This window comes from Mixophyes fleayi, chromosome 9 (genome assembly GCF_038048845.1).
Source record: "Mixophyes fleayi isolate aMixFle1 chromosome 9, aMixFle1.hap1, whole genome shotgun sequence".
In the NCBI taxonomy this organism is placed as follows: domain Eukaryota; kingdom Metazoa; phylum Chordata; class Amphibia; order Anura; family Limnodynastidae; genus Mixophyes; species Mixophyes fleayi.
In genome coordinates, this window is record NC_134410.1 from 114,662,440 (window position 1) to 114,680,087 (window position 17,648).

The window sequence follows — 17,648 nt, forward strand, 5'->3', positions numbered from 1 at the left end:
AAAGATCTCCCATCTTGACAATACAACAAACGTGGCTTTTAAATACATAGCCGGCTGTGTGCTGTCAGCGTTTCCATAGCAATGTTACAACAATGCTGTGAACAATGGTTCCCATGGCAACGTCCAACTAGGAAGCACAGGAGAAATAAAAAATTGTATATACACAGTAATAATGAATCAATCTTCAGTACGATATTTTACCATCATTTTCAAGTTCAATGTCTCCTTAATCAGGGCATATAGATCACCCAATCATACACAGGAGTAACACGCGATAAGAATAATCAAGGCAAGGGAACAGCATGATAAAAGTGCCTCTATCTGTACATTGATATATAAAATATCATACAATTTTTTTTGTCAACTAAGTCTTCGGGGGCCTCTTTATAATGGCGATTTATTTATTTATTTATTTTTAATCAGCGCTAACTGCTGCGATCCTGTCATCACAACAATTGATCATTAAAAAATCTTGCAGAGGCAGCTGAGAGATAGGTCCCTTCGAGTAATACCAGATTAATTCAGATATCAACGACAGTGCATGTGAACGAGAACAGTAATACTGAGGAAATGTTACAAACAGATTATCTTCTGCTATCAGCTACAGAAATAGAACGATATAACACTACTTTCTCCAATATTGGAGTGCACCTGTCATCTACACACACTGGAGGCAGTCATTTTGTGGGCCAACCCAATATTCTTGAGAATGCAGCCTATGCATTCCAATATAGCATGTGACTTATTTATTCACTAGGAGCCAGAGACATCCCTCTGACACTTCATGACCAATAGAAATGCACTGGTGGATTTTATACACCTCACGCCTGGGAGATGCGAAGGCAAGATGTATGACAACGCTAATTCATCATCATCACCATTTATTTATATAGCGCCACTGATTCCGCAGTGCTGTACAGAGAACTCATTCACATCAGTCCCTGCCCCATTGGAGCTTACAGGAGAGAGAGAGAGAGAGGTGTAAATTTTTGATAGCAGCCAATTAACCTACTAGTATGTTTTCGGCGTGTGGGAGGAAACCGGAGCACCCGGAGGAAACCCGCGCAAACACCCACGTGCCAGGCACGCCGTTACATATCTGGTGGGCATGCTCATCTCTCAGGCCCTTCTGGGATACAGTTATACTACTTTCCAATGCAATAGTGGGATCCGCTTTACCAAATTGTCGGCTTCTAAAGGATACCAAAATGCCCATTTCTCAATATATAAAGTCTATTGTGACATACCTCAGCTACACAGCAAAGGCTGTGATACTGGTCCACTGGAGGTCGCCAACAGCCCCCTCTATCAAAGAATGGTCTGAACGTTTAGACTTCTACATGTCTATGGATGACCTGATTTACTCCTTAGGCCAGGGTTTCCCAAACCCAGTCCTCAGGGCTCCCCAACAGTGCAGGTTTTCCATATGTCCTTGTTGGAGCACAGGTGTATTCATTACTGACTGACACATTGTAACAGATCCACCGGTGGTCCTAATTATGTCACATGTGATCCAGAAAACCTGCACTGTTGGGGAGCCCTGAGGACTGGGTTTGGGAAACCCTGCCTTAGGCAATAAATACAGAGCATTCCGTCTACTATGGTTTGAATGGATGGAGTTCAAGGAAATCACATTATACACCCAATGGGATAACTAAAGTCCAACCACTAAACCCTCCCCCTAAGAAATTTCCCTCCCCTGTTTTCCCCCTTCTCTTCTACCCCATCCAAAAAAGTGGTTAGACAACTACGCCCCCTTTGCTAAGTTTATTTGCATAGAACTACAGCTGTGTACGCGAAGCCTGTTAAATATCTAAACGCATCCTATTGAGCCATACTACAGGCGTTGTTTGATGTTGTTAATTAACATATGAGAATACTCAATTGTATGTACAATACGCTTCAAATATGTATAAGTTGCACCATATTCAATAAAATTTGAATTAAAAAAAAAAAAAAAAAAAAAAGCCTGTGGTGCATGACCGGTGAGTTTTCTGGATTCCTTAGTGTCAGACACGCAGCATGTGACCGATTCAGCCACAACTCTAGAACTGTATATACTGTTATTAATCCAAAAGGCCACCACAGGGAGAAGATCGTATTAATGGTTAACAGTTGTACAGACATCCTGACCAGGAACAAAATAACACTTTTCTCCAAAGACAACCGCTTTGCAGAAGCAATTTACAGGGACTTAATTATTATCAAGAGCAAAGTGTAATATTATGACAACAATATAAAGTAACACATCAACTTCTTCATTTTGCTTTGCACTTAAACAGTCACAGTTCAGTGACCAGTTAAAATAAACAAAACAAAAGAGAGAGAGACAACCGAGAACGCATGTACACGTACAGGACGATAGCTAGGGGGGGGGGGGGGTCTAACCTGATGCACGTTTACAGCCCCTCTAGGCTTTGGCTGTGTCAAAGGAACACTAACCTAATAAATGTCCTTTGCCTAAATGTGTCTAGTGCAGGAGACTGTATATACTGGACATAGCTTCATACCTCACAACATTACAAATTGCTAAATTGGGACACAGCCGTACCTCCTCTTAAATAAGTAACGGCCCTGTCATGTTAGGGGTGTGGCCATAACCCAAGGGGCGTGCCCAATGTTTCTGCACCTTTGAATTGCTGTGCGCACCAGTGGCACCTGGGGATTTTCCAAACTCCACCCACAAATAACCATATTTGATCAAAATCCCACCCACTCTCCTGTTAAGCCTTGCCCTTGGGCATACTTGCCGACTCTCCGACTCTGTCCACTGGGAGGACAGGTCATGTGACAGGGGTAGGAGGGGCGTGGTGACGCCTTTGCATCCCCATAGCTCTTCTTCCCCCACTATAAAATGACGAAATCCACAGCATTGAATAGTGGTGGACGGGGCTTAATAATGCAATTAAAACCCCGCCCCGAAATGCTGTGAGTATCGGCATTTTTTAGGATCCTCGAGGTTTGCCTAATCTCCCTGAAATTTGGGAGCCTCCTGAAAATTCCGGGAGAGTAGGCAAGTATGGAATTGGGAAATCCTAACAAAATTGGGACAGTTGGGAGGTATGACTATCTGTCAGCTCTTTGGTTCTTTCCAGACCTCTCCACACACCCACTGACATTAAACTGTACCCCAATAATGTCATGTCCCCAAGCTATTCTACTGTAGAAGTATTATCACCACTCAGTAAGATTGACAGGAAAGCACTGGGAGGAGCTAAATAGATTAAAAAGATGACAAACAATGGAACCACGATGAATTGTGCTAATATGACTGCTTGCAAAGCTCACAACACAGACGCTAGGCAAATTATTAAAACAATATATATTAATTCTTTAATATTTATTTTAGGCACCTTACATTATATTAACTATACTCCAATGTGCACACGTATGCTGTAACTCATAGTAACCAATCAGATTCTTGTATATTTTAGCAGTTAAGGTGAAAGCCAAAATCAACGTCATTTTCATAAAACTCAGTACGAGCAGCTTTCACAGATGTAGGCTTTAGTTGTATTAGCCATGTGAGATCCGTTCACTGGTCTGTGATGAGAACAGATGACAGGTGCAGAGGAACAGCCTGTGCAAAGACCAGCACAAATGTCTGAAAATACTTCGCTTACACACAGTGGAGGCAGCCATTTATTGAGGATACAGTCAATCAGTTTACTAGGAACCAATCACATTGTCAGCTTGTGGCATTGTGTACTCAGTGCAGTCTTGGCTTCCCAGTCCAATAATAAGTTGAATTCTGTGCCGCTTTGACGATTCCATAATACGGAACCAACAAGCAAAATTGATTCTTCCGCTCCAGCCTTACCTTGGTTTGTGACCAGGCTGTAAGACCAACTCAGAGGAGCTGGTGGATGGGGGAACATGTACTAGCCATCTACAAACTCTTAATTTTTCCATAAATGTGTTATAGTAGAAGGCCCTGCTTGAGGCTAACGACTCTTGAAAAAAAAGTCACTCGTTATCTTAAAGCTGCCCAGCCACCTCCTAATAGATATTACTAAGATACTACAGGCTGGAGCCAGGGGGAGGGGTTTGTGTCAGATGGAGGAAATGAGCGAGGTTTGTGATTGGTCCTCTCGTACACACTTCCCCCAGAACGGTCAGATCCCGCGGGGCTCTACACTAGGCGAATGGACCCTCTATTCAAATCTTTTACCTAGGCGGTAATACAGCTTTAAGATCTAAATCTATACACAAATCTGATAATGTAAACAAGGCAATAAACTGGATTACAGAGGAAGGATTTAAATGAAAGAGACAGGAATATTCTCACCGAGAGCTGTACTTTACCTTATCCAACTGGCGCCTCTTATCCATCGTTGTACCTGTTTGTAAGCTTAACCTGTGCACTCCAATACAGCCTAATTAACATGCAGGCTCAAAATGTTTAGTGTTAGACATTACACTGTATTATTCTGTCAAGAAAACAAAATACCAGCCATTAAAATGAAAATAATCTGCTACATTCAAAACAAATAAACTTAAATGTATATGTCAACCTACTTTTTAAAAAAACAAACAAAAACAAACTGTTATTAAAAACAAATAATAAAAAACTTTTACAAATGTAAACAAAAAAGTTTCAGGATTTTGTCAGAACTAAAGACGTTAAAATTAACCCTTATATCTTTCTTCCAAGTCTTCTGGTGTGATAGGGGAGGGCAATGGGGCAGGAAAGTATGTTATTAATGTAGCTCTCCTTGGTGAATATTTTAGTGAGAGATGGTATAATTTAGATCAGCAGTTGGTTAGCAGCCCATCTATTTTTAGATTAGTTTAAATTGAATTTCAGATTTCTACAATATAATCTACAATTTATTTGTCTTTTTATAGAAGCCTGATATAGGGCCTGCAAACCATGGTTGGAATAGATCATCTACTAGGTCTTTGGGCTCCTGCTTGTTTGTAATCGCAATATCCTATCATGCATGCCAACATTCTCTATTGGAAAGTTGGGACAATAGGCCACACCCCCAAACCATAATCAGATCTGCCCAATCCAAACCTGATTCATGAGGCAACACCACTCTAAATATAGACTTTCCCTTTCAACCACTATTAATAGACACTGTCTTGGGAACCAAGCTATGTTTAGATGGAAAGTATCAGTGCAACAATATGTTTAAAACAGTGGAGATTAAACTGCAAAATTAATTCATGAAATATAAACCCATGAATTAAATATAAATGTCAATCTGCATTACCATCTCCATTACCAATGGCTGCAGAAAGGGGGCGTGAGTGGAAGGTCCAATGAGAAGCTGCAATGTCTGCGATTGGTCATCCTGCTCACTTTCCTTGACCTCTAAAGTGTCACAGTTTTCAGCCTGGGCTGCCAGACTAACCACAGAGCCTGGGGATAAGAGGTGCACGGGGCGGCCCACCAGGCTGCAGGGCAGCTTTTAGTTTAATAAAGTGAAAATGTGTTTGTTTGTTTTTTTTTTTAGCAGCCACAGATCTTTATATTATACACTGTAAAAAATTAAAGATATCTTTGCCCTGCTTCTCTGGTCTTGCTTGCTCTGACACTCCCTAAGCAGTAAATAACATCTATTTACCAATGGAGAACATTAACGTGCTGAAAATACAACTGCAACCGAATCAAACAAGACGACACATAGTAGTATATATGCATATGCAACATGGCTTATTTCATAATATTTTCTAGGCTGTTATAGAAGGACAATGAAAGCAAACATCTGATTGGTTGCTAAAGATTTCAGCACATAGGACACCCAGCACCATGTTATTATACCAATAGCTCTTATTGTTAGAAAACAAGAATGCACCAAATCAAAATTATTGACACTGCAGCGTTCTAAGCGTTTGCCTCCAGTTTTCTTATACGTTATGATCCACATTCCCATCACCTAGTAGAGCCACATGGTTTCATTGCCAAGAACCTCACGGGTCAGGGAAATACTGCTCTCAATGGAGCTCCAGGACTAACAGCCTGGAGAAGATCGTATGTAAATTGTGCAGTGTAAGGCTGTCGATGCAGTTGATTGGAGGAACAATGACAGCCGTCCAATCAGCTGTCATCTGAAAACCTTGCATAGAACACAGACTTATTCATGAACAAACCTACAGCAGTTATTGAGAAAGACATGGTTACCTATGTAGAATACTGCCACTGTCAGCAGCTTGTGTGTGTATATGCACACATTGGTTTACAATGTCCCCTGTACGTACATCAAACTAGTATTATGCAAGTACATTCAAAATGGCAAAGAGGGAGTGGACCAGCATTAAGGTAGGATTCCCATTTTTGGGGAAGTCACACCACTTTGACTTCTCAGTTTCTATAAATCCATGCATTATTTATCAATCTCTTCACTTAAAACAGAGGAAAATTGTTGCTCCTCCAGCCTTTGGTTTTGCCCCCCCTCCCTTCTGCCCCCCCTTCCCTTCTACCTCTTCCCCCCTCACATAACTCACTCAAAAGAGAAATGGCCCTACTAGATGCTTTTACTATGAACAATATTTGAAAGTGGTTGTCCGATCTGGGGGCACATCATTGGTGGTCTCGTGGAGGACCCCCAAAGGCCAGAATGCTGTGCAGGCCAGCTGGCATTCAAACACTCCAATATTAAATCCTGCTATAGGACCCCCCCAATTGTCTAGTTGCTGCCCTGATGGAGGCTACAGAGTAGCCACACACAGCCAGAATACATTGGCATTCATGCACCTCGCTTTAAGCTGCAAGATCTAGGAGTTTATAACCATCGTCCACCTCACCGCCCTCCTACAGCAGATCGCTGAGACTACTCATACACAGACAGGGGGAAAGAGAGTGTGACTGGCCAGTGAATGACCTGATCCTATAAACACACTGGTGAGGGTACAGGGCAGTGATAGAGAAGCTCCTAAACATGTCTGCAATTGTTGCAGATTGTTGGGAGAAAGATGGAAAAGAAGAAAAAAAAAAGTGCTATTATACTTGACCACTAAAACCATGCCTGATCCTGCAAATAGTACAAATATACTAGCTAAACAATATCAAACTAATTTGGGAAGACACAATAACATGTATTCTCATTTAAACACCAATTTTGTAATATACAGTTGTATAGAAAAAAGATATGAGAAGCGAATACAACTTCTGCAGCATAGGCAAACCAGGGGGGGGTGGGGGGGGGGGGGGTTCCCTAGTGCCTGGATACCCCCCTCCAAGCCTGGGGCACTGTATAATTGAGGTGTCTGGACCCTGCCCCCGCTTCACACGGCTCTGCTTGAAAAGGGAGAGCTGCGTGCACCTAACAGTAGTCCACGCAGCATTGCCCATGTATATTATAGGGATAGGAAGAGTTGGAGAGCAGCCAAGCACTGTCTATTATTATAGCCACACTGCTATGCATGCTGGTCACGCCCACTGGCGGCATGGTGTGGAAACCCCCCTCTACAAATCCTGCGTTTGCCCCTGTGCAGGGTACAAATCACTGCATATTTTAATGTACAATTACTATTTATTTGCTAAAATTAACAGATTGAAAATAAAAATTAAATTGAATGCGAATCCATTATTTTTCCACCCGGGCAGTACCTCCAGTATCACTCACTGGCTGCCATACAATCCCAAAGCATAATCAATCTACCCCTATAGTAACGTTTGGCATGGTGCCCTTTCTCCCAATGTAACTTTGGTGGTTGTGGTCAAAAAGTTTCATTTCTTTTGTCACAAAAAGTCTCTGTCTTATCTAAAGTATTGTTCCTGGGAAGTTCTGTTGGAGATTTCGCAGGGTATTCTAGATCTTGCCTCAAAGTCAACAGTCCTCCTTGACCTCCATTTCTTAATGATGTTACGGACAGTGGAAATTCCAAGCTAGAAGCATTTACACATCTTTTTATAGCCTCTTTGTACAGTCAGTTATCTTTATTTGAAGTCCTAAGTCAGCTGCTTAGAAGATCTCAAGGTTGTTGAGAATATGTACAATGTCCCTAGAGGTTAGAAGTGACAAAGTATTTATACTCTAGAATTGTCTTCAACTGTCTTAAATTAAGACCAAATGAGTCGATCAAGGTTTTTTTGCATTAAAATAAAATAGAAAGTGAATCAACTGGAAACTTTTGCACATACTGCATTCACTACTTTCTCTAATCTGCTATATCCAGCAAATAAATAGATATTGTGCATAATATTGTATAGAAACAGGTCATGTTGAAGTCATATTTGCCTACTCTCCCGGAATGTCTGGGATATTCACAAATTTCGGGTAGTTCTCCCAAAGCCTTGGAAGAGCAGGCCTTTCTCCCCATTACATCTCGCTTCCTAGTGGCGTGGGCGGGATGGCGGCCTGGATGAGGCGATTCGCAGTAAACTGATTCATTTGCTCCTGACCCCTGCAAGAATTGCGGCACTGTGACCAATTTTAGCTGTTTTGGTTTAAAGGAGAATTCATTTGTCTACCCGAATGAGTCTTTATGGTTATTACGAAATTCCCTCATCTGCTAATGCACATGGAGGTTTTACATGTCACAACAAGTCCCACCCCCATCAGATGCTGTTCTTAACTCCGATCCCTGGTTACAACCAGCCAGCATAACCCATTACTGAAATATTCAGGTGACATTTTCCCCATTTATAAATGTTAGTCATGTAAGTGCTTCAGGGATGTCACCGGTTCACAGCATATAGAGACTTTCATTCTCCTGAACATTTGTTCAGCACACCCAAAATGGCTGCCTCCACCATGTGTAGACGATGGGTACAATTGAACATGTTTTTCACAGCTTATTGGAAGAGGATTCCATACACATACTGACCTTCCAAATGTTATATATAATGCTGAAGACATATTGTTGTATTTCCTACCGGATGACAAACCTTCAATGCTTTACCTATATACTAATCAGCCGAATTTGTAAAAAGTTGACAGTTTGCCGCAACATTACAGGTATGACTTACAAAATGCTAAAATGATGAGAAAATACAGAAATAAGTAGCAGCATAACAATTTGCATGTATGATTTTTTCTTAAACATACAGTACAATGTGTACAATGTGTGCCTGTTGATTCCACAGACTTTATGGCTACAGTCAGTCTACACCTCAAGGATACAGAAAAGACACTAGCCTATTTGCAAAACAATATACTAGAAACATGTTTGATATTCAGCAGAAGTTTAGTTCCAGTAGACAGAGCACTGATATACTTTAACATGTATCTTGCCTTGGTTTAATATAATGCCACTGTTTACCAAAGTAAAATTAGCCAGTTACCACAGACGGTCACAAATCCTAACCAAATTACTAAGACAACACAAAGCAATTACACTAGGAGGTCAATGTATCAAACAGAGTTTTCCAGTGGGATTGAAAAATGGAGATGTTGCCTATAGCAACCAATCAGATTCTAGCTGTCATTTTGTACAATCTACTAAATAAATGATAGCTAGAATCTGATTGGCTTTACAAACCCGCCAGAAAACTCTCAGCTTGATACATTTACCCCCAGGACTGTATTACAACATCAAAACTGATTAATTTAGACTGCCTTACATTGCATAAAATGCAAAGAGCAAAAAGTGTCACAAGCTCATTTAGGTCAATACAGAACCTATAAGAACAGACTAGCCAAAGTGATCATGTGAATTAATTTTCTTTAACACAGCAAAGAAAGGATATGTCACATATAATCAAGCAGTGATCATTGTTTGTAGATCTAACCTAGCCATCAACAGAAGTATCAACCTGTTCAAAACAAAAGTTACTTTGTTTATATATAACACAAAAGGAATGTCACGGTTAATTTAGCACAAGGGCATAACAGTTAAACGTTCAGAACGGTCAATTATATTTGCAAATCTAAAATTTGATCAAGAGATCTGCTGATTTAATGCACACAAACTTAGTCAATTTGCTGTAATAATCACATCAATAGCAATTAGTAAGACGTAGATTGCATACATGCACTAAAGCCATATTAACATTCTTAAATTTGTAAACCACAATTTAAAAGCCCCCCCCCACCCCCCCCCCCCCCCAAGACCTACTTCTTGCTGCACTTACCATGCTTTTAGCTATGAAAGACAACATATCTCTTGCAGGGTAATGCTACTTAGAGCCCTAGTTCAAAGTCCCAGGGTGAGTGGGGAGCTGTCACTGGTGGCTTTCACAATATGTCACTCACAAGGACAGCGTTACAAGGGTGCAAGGTAACTTCATTGCTGATCTGTCAACAAAATACTATGCGTTGCCCGGGGTGGGGCGCAGGGGCCATTTTTAAAAAGGGTATCCTCTCACACCTCGAATACTGTCACGTATCATAACCCGAGAAAATTAACTATTAACATCACAAGTCGGTATTCTGATTTCAATTGGACGGAAACATGTTTGTAAATATGAGATCTACGCACTTGCCAGGAACAAACATGACAGAGACTCAAAATATCGCCATATTTGTGAAGGGCAAATATACTGTGTACACGCTTGGGACTATTTTCCAACTATTTTGCTAAACTACATCTCCGCCCTCACAGTTTAACTGAAGTCCATCGGTGGTTTTCTCACACAAGTTTGTGAAGGTTTGGGACCTTTGCCCTTTTTAAAGATGGCGGGCAGCGATTTTTTTTTTTCGTGGCCATTTTTACAATTGGCATGTGCCAGTCTCTGGTCTGTGCCGCTCGTTTACAAAGAAAGCGAGTTATAGGTTTATTTGTTTATGTATGTAGTCAGCTAGAAGAGCGAGAACAAAGGATGGTTGTTTCTAGTGACTGAACGGTAAACCAAAGGAGGGTGTGTCATTTGGAGGAAAGGGGTGAAAGGTGAAAAGTTAAAGGTGAAGAGTACCCGGCTGCAGGAAGATGGCTGAGAAAGAACAGCAGACAGGTCTGTCACCGGGGACCAAGTCACCCACCCCCATCCCCAATTAATACCACACCGAGTCAGAGAGAGACTAGGGGGCCCCGGAAGTGTCAGGCAGTCACATGGCTTGGCCCTCGTTGCTATGGTAACCATGAGACTTCAGTGGGTGGGCAGGTCACACAGGTGGGCTTGCCAGTGGTTGTGGAAGTACAAGTCCTCGCCACTCTCTGCACTGCTGACAGGGCATGCTGGGACTTGCAGTTCCACTACAGCTGCAAACCACAGGTTGCCGACCCCTGAGTGGTCCAAAGCCAGGCAGGACCTGCAGTTCCCAAAATGAGACCCATAGGTGACCTAGTATAGTATCTAAGTGATAACTAGCACATATTACATTGATTACTTGTTATGTGATTATATTATGTAATGTTTACCAAGTGCATGTTCCTATGTTGTGATAAATCCACTCACTGGTGTTAGAAGTGGGGTGTATACGGTGGTATAACCTATCGCCAATTCTTCTGCTGCCTTCATTGTAAAATATTCCAGTCATTTACATTCCCGTTACATCTGTCTTAATGCCACGTCTTAATGTCCACTTTGACCACTGCACACCCATCTATGGGTTAGTGGTCCTGATTTGGTTATAGTGTTGGGCTTAAGCTGGGTACACACTACAGAAATTTCGACCAACTTTTTATGCAGAGCGATTTTACATGCGATCGATGTTCCGATCGCTCGGTCCATGGACTGCATACACACTAGCCTTGTTTAGGACGATAAAGGGAAGAGCAGACGTCCTTTTAGCGACTTTTTACAGCCATGTTGTCGTGAGCAATGACTGTAATTTCATATTCACTGTTGTGGATCGGTCGGAAGTTTATACACACTACACAGCGGAAACGAGATTGGACCGAAATTATTAAACGGTACGTCCAACCAAATGAGGCGACAATCGTCCATTTGGGCAGACTTTTGACCATCGTGTCACTACACACACTGACCCGACTTTTGAACGAGCGGTCGTATGTCGGCTGTTGGAGCCGATTATTGGATGAAAACTGTGTAGTGTGTACCCAGCTTTACTGTGTGTGATCCCAACCAAACTTACTTTGGAGTGACTCCATTTATGTAAAATCTTGGGCAGGCTGACAGCATCAAAGGGACACGTTATCCTCATACCTATATCTAGTGCATTCACGTAACTGTTCATGTTTGGCTAATTCAGGGTATTTTTTTGTTCAAGCTGTAACATGTTGAAACATAATATACAAAAATGATATCTTTAATAGCTGAATACTTGGCTGTGAACGGAGATGCAGCTTTGTATTACTTTGTGTCTTGTCTGGGTACTGATATAAACAGCAAAGCTTTTAGCTATATCTCCTCAGTACAAGTGGCTGGTGTGATAATTGATTATAAAGCAAGACAAAGATCACCTAGCGTTCTTACCTGTCTTATCTGTGTGTCTATATGCATGAAAAACTGTTACAGAGTAAAGCTGGGTACGCACTACACAGTTTTCGTCCAATAATCGGCTCAATCAGCCGACATACGACCGCTCGTTCAAAAGTCGGGTCAGTGTGTGCAGTGACACGATGGTCGAAAGTCTGCCCAAATGGACGATTGTCGCCTCATTTGGTTGGTCGTACCGTTTAATATTTTCGTTCCAATCTCGTTTCCGCTGTGTAGTGTGTATAAACTTCCGACCGATCCACAACAGTGAGTACGAAATTACAGTCATTGCTCATGAAAACATGGCTGTAAAAAGTCGCTAAAGGGACGTCCGCTCTTCCCTTTATCGTCCTAACAAAGGCTAGTGTGTATGCAGTCCATGGACCGAGCGATCGGAACATCCATCGCATGTAAAATTGATCAGCATAAAAAGTTGGTGGAATATTCTGTAGTGTGTACCTAGCTTTACTGCTCGAGAAAGAGCTGTCTATTCTTATCATATTTCCATTATATATTTCCTCATAAAATCACTGTGTATATCGTTATATTTATATGGCTTCTATCACACAATGTTTTATTGTTATATTAAAAATTACTTAAATGCTGTATAATTCATTTGAAACATTTATGAAAACTGGTGTAAACCCTCCCCCTAAAATGTGCTCTTAGACAATCAGATGTTTTAGCTTTGATTAGTCAAGTGAAAGTTAGACTAAAGAAAGATATCTGGTTGCTATGGGTTACAACACATTCTGCTATTTCCACAATGTTTATAAATAAGCCATAATGTCCATTTTAATTTACTTTCCTAATGCATTTTTGGATACGGTGTTTGATAACGTGTGGATTAGTAGGGATCTTTAGTTTTCTTTTATTTCAGAAAAGCTCAGTGTAGTCAGAAACTCATCTTTAAGTTGCTCACTGAATGCTTCCACATACCTGAGAGAATCTGTCACATGTCCAGTTGAACAAATAAACCTCCATCAGCTATAATGTGACAACAGAATTCTTATGATGTTTTTTTGCCTGTTTACTTCTTGTGTTTGTTTTTTGTTTTTTTAAGCTACTTGCTGGTCGCATGCAGAGTAGTGTCCATAAGCTCTGCAAACAAAAGACTTAACGGCAATACATGTAGTCGTACAAACAATGTAAATAATAATACTTTTAGCTACGACATAGACCGACGATGGCAGTTTTTTCCACGTAATAGGGTAAGGGCCAAATTGACCAAATGTGCAGTGGATTGTGTTATTGAGGCCCCCGTTCCACTCACTTCACTAAAATGTGGTCGGGATGCAGGAGAAAGACGGAAAAAATAAGGTAGCCCAGTGACCCAGCCAAGGTAGCCCACTATGGGACCAGCCCAGCCAACCCCTGATAAGACACCCATCATATGCACCCCTAAATGTAAAAAAATTGGCTTGGTCATGATAGGGAGGGAATCCTCCAGTCTTGAAGTTGCTAAATGGACAAACAGAGCACAGCCATGTATTTCTATCATCAGGCAAAGCTGAGTATGTTTGTTGGCCGTGGATATGACAAAGTTCTGCTCTGAGACCTAATCATTTTGTTGGAATCCAAGTTCCATAGTAGTAACCATTTGCTTCATTCCTCTTTTCTTTGTCAGGCTCCAATCATGGATATGAGGTTCCTCCATCTCTTGTCGGACATTCCTTCATTGTCCCAAAGAAGGAGATCAACACTGTTCCTGACATGGCCAAGTGGAAGTATTCTCAGGTACAGATCATCACTTCATCTTTAGCTCCGTTATACTATTAACCCATGAATATTTGGTTAGGACTGGGCAGCACGGTGGCTTAGTGGTTACGAGTTCATTTCCCGACCATGGGCTTATCTGTGTGGAGTTTGTATGTTCTCCCCGTGTTTGCATGGATTTCCTCCGGGTGCTCTGGTTTCCTCCCACAATCCAAAAACATACTAAAAGGTTAATTGGCTGCTAATAAATTGACCCTAGTCTCTCTCTATGTCTCTGTGTCTGTGTGTGTTAGGGAATTTAGACTGTAAGCTCCAATGGGGCAGGGACTGATGTGAGTGAGTTCTCTGTACAGCGCTGCGGAATTAGTGGCGCTATATAAATAGCTGATGATAGGACATCCTTTATTTCTCTTTGCTACCTGTGCATTACCTAGTCATAGCACTGCTGATATTCCAGTCCACAGTGACATTTATGGTAGTGTCAGACAGGCAGTTTTCTAGCTAAGACTCACACTAGCGTTCATAGTGCTGAAATTACTCTGTGCTGACACATTGAAGTGAATGGGGAATGCTCAGCCTCCGTCACATGGGAACATGACAGCACACTAAAAACTATGCATGGATCACAAAGATAAAAGTAACATCTATAGTCTGTGTGACGACACTACATATGATCAGTTATAATTTTCATGAGCTTGGCTTAAAGCAGCAATCCCACATGGAAGATTTGTTAAGCACGCATCTACAAATCATTACCTCCTTTTCAAAATTTCTCTGGTGGGGCAACCAAAAGTGGCTGCCAGACACACACAGTCTACTACACAGACACAGGCTCACAGCTCTTAGCATGTCATGTGATGGCAGATGGGGGAGAAGAAGGAAGTCACAGTGCAGGCAGAGCTCAAGGGTGCACCAAAGTATCCCTGCTCATTACATCATGTGTCATGTGACTGTGGTTGCCATGGTAATCAAGAATCATAAATCTTGAATAGCAGCCTGAATGAAAAAACAAGGGAAACTGTAAATGCAAATATTCTTCTGGTAGCCTGCCACAGTGATTTATGATGTATTGTATGTTAACAATGGGGTTACGTTTGTTTTAAAAAATTGTTTTAAAAATAGAGAATAAATAACGTAATAGTGTAATTTAGTGTTGGCACATGAGTCAATGTTGTCAAGCTTCATAGGCGTTCACAGCACATTTCATTAGTGAGTGTGCACCCAGAGAAATCTGGAGAGCGATATTCTGCTGCGTGCCGCTACAGGGGCGTGTCTAGCATTACTGGAACTGGCGGCAGCATTATCATATTGTAAGTTCTTAACCGAGGAACCTGCGATGTTTGTACCACTATCAGCACTTTAATTTGGATTCAGTTTGTCTTTTTCTTATCTTAACAACTGATCCATATTTCAAAATAAAAATGAGGTAAGGTATTTATTTTATACATAAAGCCATGGGCAATTTCGATTGCTATCTGCTGAGGTATTTATAGGAACTCTTATCCGCAAAGCACTCCTATATAATCCTATACATATACAGTCAACCTGCCGTAGTACTGTCGCTGCATTGCTGTGACCTGCCTTTGGCTTGCACTACAACATGCGGAATTAGACGGAGAAAAGGATTTCCTGGCAGATTTTAAGGGGGCCCTTTGGAACATCTTAAAGCATCATTCAAGCTGTTTCTTTCAAGTGAAATTAACTTACCAAACGAGAACGTGAGCTGGCCCCTACTTTTTAAAGTACATATTACCTGTTTACGGACGGAGATCACTATAACGCTGCAGGGTCGCTATGTCTTGCGAGCCAATGAGTGGCTCACTTACGGTCAGCTCATCGGAATGCGGAGACTGACTGCAACGTTAGGGTGTGCCTGAGCACATTCTGCGAGCACGCCTATACCAAACTCTGCCGGCTGCCCTGCTTGTTGTATAACCGTGTTATGCCCAGCTGTACGCAGTCACGTACTGACACGGAGGACACGTTCCCCTGCTGTTCCTCTGGGGCAGGATAGTTACTGAGAATGTTCCACCAGTGACTTAAACAAGCTTTACAATTCAATGATACTATATAACTCAGGATCATTGTTTTTCTGCAAATTCACAGTTAAATATATTCTCAAATATGAGCATTTTGCACATCCTTTGGACGTTATAAAATACTTGCTTACACGGAAACTTTGAATTAAGTTTACAAAATCAGGTTTGAGCTAAACAGAGTAGAAAGAGAAAAATATTTGGCTCTGTATTGCCACCTTCTGGCCACATGTGGTGTCGCAGAAGCTTTATTTTGCTCTTACATCTCCAACAAAGGAATTCGATTGACCCCGTTGCTTGTGAGAATAACGCGACCGGCGCACTATTACCGTTAGTATGGTAATTTTCAACGCTGATTTTTGCTCGCAGGGAATCTGAAAGATACCAGCATGCCCAAGAAGTTAATGGCTGACAGAGCTTGCTGGAACCAGTAGTTCCACAAATCTACTTAATGTTCTTAACACGCTGCCCTGGCACCTATTTAGCATGGGGCAGGGAGAGGGGAAATTGCACTTTTTTGCTGGCTCAGTTTCTCCAGGGTGCTACACTTACTTCTGCACACACTAACTATAAGTAACTTGTGCTTGTAGGCCTCCCGGCCACCTTTCTAGGCATAGGAGGTAGTAAATGCAAGTTTTATATAGCGCCACTAATTCCGCAGCGCTGTAAATAGAACTCACATCAGTCCCTGCCCCATTGGAGCTTACAGTCTAAATTCCTAACATACACACACAGACCAAGAGAAACAAATAACCTACCAGTATGTTTTTGGAGTGTGGGAGGAATCCCACACAACCACGGGGAGAACATACAAACTCCACACAGATAAGGCCATGGTCGGGAAACGAACTCATGACCCCCGTCCTGTAAGGCAGAAGTGCTAACCACTGAGCCACCGTGCAAGCAAGTTAGAGCCGTATACATAAAGACAAGGGACAGAGCAGAACTGGGAGCTATCATCTACAAAACTATATTATATGTGTACTGTGTGTAAGATTGTATATGTATTGTCTATGTGCTCTGTGTAATTGTTTGTGAAAGATATGGTCTTCTATATCTGCACTGTGAGCAGGGGTTATCTATACATAGTATAGACGTGTAGAGTATGACCACTCTATGGGTTATGTGCATTAAGTGGTAGAAAGGACAGGAGTGGATGTTGGTCTAAATAGCACAAGGAACGGTGGCTAAGAATTCACTTGTTCATATTACGCACAGTAGAGGAACCATGTTGCTTGGCGTGCATCAGACCTAGTGAGTGTTCTACTTACAAACACAGGTGCTCGTACATGCTGAGCGGGGGCTTTTTCATATGACACTGATTGGCTGCGACATGTTTGGAGCCTGGAGCATTAGAAGTAGTGTCTTACATACATATATATTGCACTAGTTACCATGTAAATGGACACATTCCCCCTTTTGTTGCTCTAGTTATTCAGCCTGATCACACCTGTCATTCATGGAACAAGCGGCTTTCATCTTAATAAAGCACACTTGGAAATGGATACATGGTATAGATGTAGGTGAAGGATATGGGGAGACTAGAACAGACTTTCCTGAATGAATCTCACTGGTATGCACAGACACGGCCAGGAAAGCCCGTTAGAGTCAGCGATGGCAGATAA

General features: G+C 41.6%; 2 protein-coding genes across 3 annotated transcripts in view; one reads left to right on the forward strand and one right to left on the reverse strand.

Annotated features, from left to right (window-relative positions):
- Positions 1–10,447, reverse strand: part of CRAT (carnitine O-acetyltransferase) — a 28,903-nt gene extending 18,456 nt beyond the window's left edge. Inside the window, exons 1-2 of one of the 2 annotated variants that reach the window (XM_075185075.1) lie at positions 10,025–10,447; positions 4,306–4,430 (exon numbers count right to left, since the gene is read on the reverse strand). In XM_075185075.1, coding sequence (XP_075041176.1) covers positions 4,306–4,332 — 27 coding nt within the window. In that variant the 5' untranslated portion in view covers positions 4,333–4,430; positions 10,025–10,447. The remainder of the gene's footprint in view (positions 1–4,305; positions 4,431–10,024) is intronic. The other variant, XM_075185074.1, reaches the window with a different exon arrangement.
- Positions 10,448–10,650: 203 nt separating this feature from the next.
- PTPA (protein phosphatase 2 phosphatase activator) overlaps positions 10,651–17,648 on the forward strand; it is a 37,885-nt gene continuing 30,887 nt past the window's right edge. The window contains exons 1-2 of the mRNA XM_075185078.1: positions 10,651–10,843; positions 13,899–14,008. Of these exons, the coding sequence (XP_075041179.1) occupies positions 10,819–10,843; positions 13,899–14,008 (135 nt within the window). The 5' untranslated portion in view covers positions 10,651–10,818. The remainder of the gene's footprint in view (positions 10,844–13,898; positions 14,009–17,648) is intronic.